Raw genomic sequence first — 6,427 nt, 5'->3', positions numbered from 1 at the left:
GTCAGGTATTTGGAATTAGGCGCGTTTAGTTCGAAATCAGGCCCTGAACATTGAGTTAAAATTTCAAAGCTCTAGAGCTAACCGTTTTGAGTTTTTAGGAACAGGACATACACATAAATAAATAAAAGGACAAACTGTAAGATTTATAGTTATAGATAGATTTCTATGAAGTAGCTTAAAAATAAGGTTTGTAAATGTTACGATATTTTTTTTAATGAATACCTAACCCGAAGAGTTGCCTGTATACAAAAATAATAAAATTCAAGAACTTCAGATAAAAGTAAAATATGAAGTTAATAAGTCTAATTTTGGTAAAAACAGGGAATATTAATCAGAAAATCTTGTGACAACCCAACCCGATTTTATACTTAAAGGATACAGACCCACTAAATTCTAATATCCGGAAATAGGTCGTAAAAATAGCTAGAATATGATTGGTCGGATCAACTATCACGAGGTACGAATAATATTAATAAATTAAAATAATTCCAAAATAATCTTCGAAACGCCTGGTGGTGCGCATCTGGCAAAACACCTATACCGCTGTAATCGACAGTACTTTACTGTCTATGCTATCTAGGAGCAACAAACACAACACCCCACTCAAGGGTACAGTTTTCATTGGTTAGACGCTTTAGCGCCTACTGCCGTCGGAAGGGGGAAATTTGGAAATTGTCTTCCCCCCTCGCCCGTAAAACGTTCAGCGTAAAGACTCGTCCCATGAAATTTGTACACAACACTGCACTAGCGTGTTTAAAGGCTAGCTGCGTTCTCCTTGTGTTTGTTGCTCCTAGATACTATCGTGTACTTTCCTGTACAGCTTCGTCAAAACACCTTGGCCTCTATTTCGAACGGCGTGTGTAGGAAAACATTGAACAATCAAATGACGTTTAAATGATAATTCGTTATTAATAAGTCACGTATTAGATTCATTGTTTTCAATTCGATGAAATATTTTGAAGTTCCCCGTTAATTACGATATCGTTATTATTGCGTCAGCTGCGGGCTACCACAAGTCTTCAATCGTTGAACGTATGCATTCGCTTAAACGCTACTCCACTCGCGTCGTCGTAAATTTCACCCTCATTTAGTCTCTGACCTTGTTTCGAATTTTCTCGCTATAAATTAAGCATCTGCGTGTAACCTCCTTTCATCGAAAGATACCACTCGCCCGCTCATACCTCTAAATTAACTCGTTCAAACGTGTTGAAATTAATTTTCATTATTTTAATTAAATTTAAATAAATTATTTTTAAGCGTAATTTCTGGAAGATTTTAAACTGAAGAGTATTAAATTATTTTAATTGAATTTAATTAATTTAAATAAATTATTTTTGAAGCTTCATTTCTGGAAAAATTTAAAACAATGAATTGTTTTAACGCTAGGGATTGGTTACTTATCTATGTTGAAATATAATTTTATACTTTTAATAAAATTTAAATAGTTAATAATCAACGAGTAATTTCAGGAAGAGCATTGTTTTAAACTTGAGAGAAAAGTGTTGGTAACTCTTCTTTGTTGAAATTGAATTTATTTATTTATTTTAATTAAATTTAAATAAATTATTTTTAAAGTGTAATTTCTAACAGATTTTAAATTAATGAAGACAGATAATTGGTTGAACGCTAGGGAAAAGTATTGGTTACTTGTCTGTGTTGAAATAGTTTAATAATTTAAATAAATACATTTTAAAGCGTAATTTTTCATAGATTTTAAAGCGAAGAGTATTTATTTTAAACTTAAGAGAAAAATATTGGTAACTCTTCTTTGTTGAAAAATAAATTATTTTAAAGCGTAGCTTGTGATGAATTTAATAAGTTTAATTAAATTTAAATAAATTATTTTAAAGCGTAGCTTGTGATGAATTTAATAAGTTTAATTAAATTTAAATAAATTATTTTAAAGCGTAGCTTGTGATGAATTTAATAAGTTTAATTAAATTTAAATAAATTATTTTAAAGCGTAGCTTGTGATGAATTTAATAAGTTTAATTAAATTTAAATATAATTAAATTTAAATAATTTAAATAAATTATTTTAAAGCGTAGCTTGTGATGAATTTAATAAGTTTAATTAAATTTAAATAAATTATTTTAAAGCGTAGCTTGTGATGAATGTAATAAGTTTAATTAAATTTAAATAAATTATTTTAAAGCGTAGCTTGTGATGAATTTAATAAGTTTAATTAAATTTAAATATAATTAAATTTAAATAATTTAAATAAATTATTTTAAAGCGTAGCTTGTGATGAATTTAATAAGTTTAATTAAATTTAAATAAATTATGTTAAAGCGTAGCTTGTGATGAATTTAATAAGTTTAAATAAATTATTTTAAAGCGTAGCTTGTGATGAATTTAATAAGTTTAATTAAATTTAAATAAATTATGTTAAAGCGTAGCTTGTGATGAATTTAATAAGTTTAATTAAATTTAAATAAATTATTTTAAAGCGTAGCTTGTGACAGATTTTAAAACTAAGTAGACATCGATAATTTTACGGTCGTTAGAAAAAAGGGTTTTTTATTGAGAATCCAAGGCAATCTGAGTATTCTATTTCACCGTATCTATTCGGCTTCTTTTATCGCAAATTGAAACAATCCCTGGCACGAGTTGCGTATATGAGATTGATTATCAGCGACGTATTACTTTACCTTGCGAAATCGAGGCCCTCATCCGCCATTGACGATTCAACTGAAAGTATATAAACTTTATCCCTTTCGTAGGCCCTAACCCTAATAGCGGCTGACTAAGGCAAATATTCCGATAGTTCTATCTGAAGAATTTTTCAGATATTTTTCGTTTTTGTCCGGAAGTTTTAATGACGCCGTTCTACACGTGGCAACCTCGTGCGCGCCGCGGGAAATTGGTCGTAAAAGTTGTCATTGTTCACGGGTCATAGACGTGTATGGCGATTTGCATATTGTCAAGGAATTATTGCATATTGACGGTACGCAAAGATGAGGGTACAAGAAACAAACTTGGATTTATAGCCGACCAAAAGTAGGCCGAACGCCAATAGCGTTGCCCTAGTTTTCTCAAGTGTCGTGGATATATTTTTATTCTCATTTTGTTGATTGAGAAAAGGTCACGATGCTACCCACCCACTTAAACCCTTTAAGGATATTTAACACCGAATTTTCCTGACCATTGTATAGATAGTTTTCACGTTACGTCACCCCATTCTAACTTCGTTATTTTTCTAAATCCTTGGTAAAAAGTAGGGTTGCCTGATTGAAATCGCCTCTACTTCGATATATTTATGAAATTGGCAAAATTGTGTTTATGTAGTAGTGTAAGTAATAATTTATTTTAATAAAGATTATGTTAAATTTTAGTGTATATTACTGCTGCACGCAAATTATTAATTTGTTAAGATAATAGGCAATAAAAAAATCAATGTATAAAATACTTTAATCAAATGACCGATTTATATGTCTGATTGTACTTGTAGTAGTGTAAGTAATAATTCATTTTAATAAAGATAATTTTATATTTTAGTGTATATTACTGCTGCACGCCAATTATTAATGTCAATATAATAGGCATAAAAGTTTATTAATCAATAAAAAAAATTAAATCAAATCGCCGATTGTACTTCAATGTATCCATGAAAAGAAATAATAATAAAATTTAATTAATATTAAATTATACTTTAGTGTATAATACTGCTGCACCCAAATTATTAATTTGTCAAGAAATAGGATCATAAATTGTTTAAAATTAATAAAAGCAAATTAAATATAATAAATGAAAATTTTCAAACCGCATATGATGGTCCTACCCATCTTGTTCTATCAGCCTTTAGTCATACGACGCGCACCTGCGCCTGGTATGTAGCGAAACATGCAACAACCTGTCTGCGTTTCGAAAAACATTGTAGGCCTACCTTATGACTAATATTCCCGGGGATTCACTTGTACCCTTATTTATAAGCAATACGCAATAATAAGTCAAAATTGCAATTTCAGTTTTTATATAAATTTTTTTATTTTATCTTTTGTATTTTAAGGGTCTTTTTTTAATTTTTGTACGAAGTATGGTTTTCGTTTCGGAAATTCAACATACAACGTAAATTCGGAGAAATGCTTTTGCACATATTTTTTTCCCTAAAAAACACAACATTTTAAATTTGAATAGTTCTAAACATATACTAAATTTAAAAAAGAACGAATACACTAAATTTAAAAATAACTGAAATACGAAGAGAAATTTATTTTGAACATGACGGGGGGGGAAAATAACGCGAATAAAAAGGGGGAGTGAAATAATGTTATTGTTATCTTGACTAGCTACTCTATTATATATATATATTTTTAATATTTTTTTGGACAGATTTTTAGAAAAATCTTTAGTTTCGCGGATTTACTAAAAAATATGAGATCACTTTCGTAAATTGCGACGGACTTTTTCTGACAAACCTTATTTACTTGACAAAAACTATCAATTTTGTAATCCAACTTCTACAGGAGGTAGAACTATAAAAGCTTAGGTTTTTTTGGAGGTAATTTTTAACCGCGTCAAAAAGAAGTTCCGTAGATGAAAATTTAATACATATCTATAAAGGTATATTATTTACAAAGATGAAAAGGATAATATGATAAACATTTATACTACTAAAAAAACCACGTTGAAATCAATATCCATTCATTCAAGTGTTCAACGAAAAATCAAGAGATCACTAAAAAAACACAAATGGTAACGGACTTCGCTACCAGACAATTTTTTTGAAAGGTGGGAAATAACCATAAAGAGTTCGGTTTAAAACGCGTTAAAAGTCTGGTTTAATACGACGTTTCACTCGACGACCTGTACAGTTTCTTCTTGCTAAGAGTGTAATGTTCGCTCACTACGAGGGCTGGCGTCTTGCCCAGCTTTTTCAAGAACCTAGCGGGGACCAGTTGCCTGAGACTCAACCAACTGCCGGCGTCTCGTCGCAGGGTCAAATGCAATTCGAAGGTGGCCACCGTTTCCGGGTCGAACTTCATTTTCCCTATTTTGCGACAAGCGCCGCTTTTGGCGTTCTCTTCCAAGTTGAAGATGACGACGCATCCTCGAAGTCCGCACGGTTCGTATTCGGACATGCGCCCGATGTCCTTGGCTATCCTAGAGGTCAACTCGCAGGGTACCAGGACTTCGCATTGCAAACAGGACCTTTTGGCTTCTCGCAGCGTCTCTTCGATTTTTCTGGCCAGCAGAACTTGAGCGGGCACTTCGGACACGGACACGCATTCCTCGATGCCGTAATCGGTCGACAAACCCAAGTTGATCAAATCGTGAGCCGAGATTTCTGTACGGAGGAAAAAATTTGATTTGGCTCAGTGATTCGCTATTTTAGCTCTATCCTTAAGTCGAGAAAATTATCGGAAAAAGTTCCCCCAAATTGTCATTTAAATTAAATAAAATATATACGCTACGAAAAATGGATTGACAGCTCGAACATATCAGTTAAAATAACTATAGAGTTAATTGTCAAGAGTGTCATTTGTCGTTAATGCCAATTGAACAACTTATTTAAATGTCAATTACCTTTATTTAATCCGGAACTGTCACCGTTGTTGTTATCCAAAAGTCCCAACAAACTGTCCAATTTTTCCTTTTGGGCAGGCGAAGTTTGAACCGCCGTGTTGGTTTTCATATTGACTTTTTGGTTCCTAACGATGTCACCCGCTTTAGTCACAATTTTAGTCCAAGAGGGGTGCGCGATTGGTTGCTTTTTGTCTTCAGTCGACGTTAAATCGTAGGCCATAATATGGAAAAAACCTTCCGAGTATAATGTCTCTTCCTTATACCGAGATTGTTCGTGCAAATGTGGATCGCGCTAAGACGCGTTTTTGTATAAATCTCGGGCGCGTTGGCCGGTTTGTGTCAGGATCGTACGATCATTCGACTCTGTTCTTCGAACTATTAAATTGGCTATTGGTATCGCCGTCGCTTTTTATCCCTTTTGGTGGCTCGAGTCCGGAGCTAATTGAACGTTGGACCGTGTCTAATCTATCCCCTTCGACTCCGAGAGTTGGTTATATAGTGAGCTCCGTAGAATTCGCGTCCCTTTAAACCGAGCCGAAGGAGAGAAGCCGCCTCCTAGCGGTAGTCGAACGATATTATTGCGTCAGCTGACGTTCAAAAATCGACCATTTTCGCGTTCCGCTAGCTAGTAAACTAGAGGGGGCCTTTTTTCTCTCCTTTTTCCAAATCTCAGCTGATGCGTCTGTAGGCCCGACGTCATTGGAGTCCTCTCGTCCAATCGGAAGGCTCGGCGACGGGCTCTCTGCCAATAAGGGTGGATTTGAGCCGTATAGCAACCGGGAAGCGTCGGTAGTCGCTATTCCACTGTTGCCGGGAGCCCGTCTTCTTTCCGCGCTCCCACCGGATGTGCCGGAACTTGTACCGCTGGAAGCCGGCCGGCTAAGCCTAGGCTTACCCGGGT

General features: G+C 34.0%; 1 protein-coding gene across 1 annotated transcript; it reads right to left on the bottom strand.

Moving 5' to 3' along the window:
* Positions 1-3,962: 3,962 nt before the first annotated feature.
* On the bottom strand, positions 3,963-6,156 carry LOC149927323 (DNA damage-inducible transcript 4-like protein). Its single transcript, XM_090158850.1, has 2 exons — positions 5,527-6,156; positions 3,963-5,287 (listed from the first exon to the last, which is right to left on the bottom strand). The coding sequence occupies exons 1-2, from the start codon at positions 5,744-5,746 to the stop codon at positions 4,782-4,784; spliced, it is 726 nt and encodes a 241-aa protein (XP_090014976.1). The 5' UTR covers positions 5,747-6,156; the 3' UTR covers positions 3,963-4,781.
* Between the last annotated feature and the right edge of the window lie 271 nt (positions 6,157-6,427).

This window comes from Leiobunum rupestre, chromosome 9 (assembly GCF_980474605.1).
Source record: "Leiobunum rupestre chromosome 9, qqLeiRupe1.1.hap1, whole genome shotgun sequence".
Lineage (NCBI taxonomy): Eukaryota > Metazoa > Arthropoda > Arachnida > Opiliones > Sclerosomatidae > Leiobunum > Leiobunum rupestre.
Note: the sequence above shows the minus strand (reverse complement) of the source record. Positions and strands in the feature narration are given on the sequence as shown.

Bases quoted from the DNA above. Each gene is read 5' to 3' on its own strand.
- LOC149927323 (XM_090158850.1), bottom strand. From the start codon at position 5,746: ATGGCCTACGATTTAACGTCGACTGAAGACAAAAAGCAACCAATCGCG. The intron at 5,288-5,526 runs GTAATTGACATT...TCCTCCGTACAG, and splicing joins CAGTTCCGGATTAAATAAAG to AAATCTCGGCTCACGATTTG.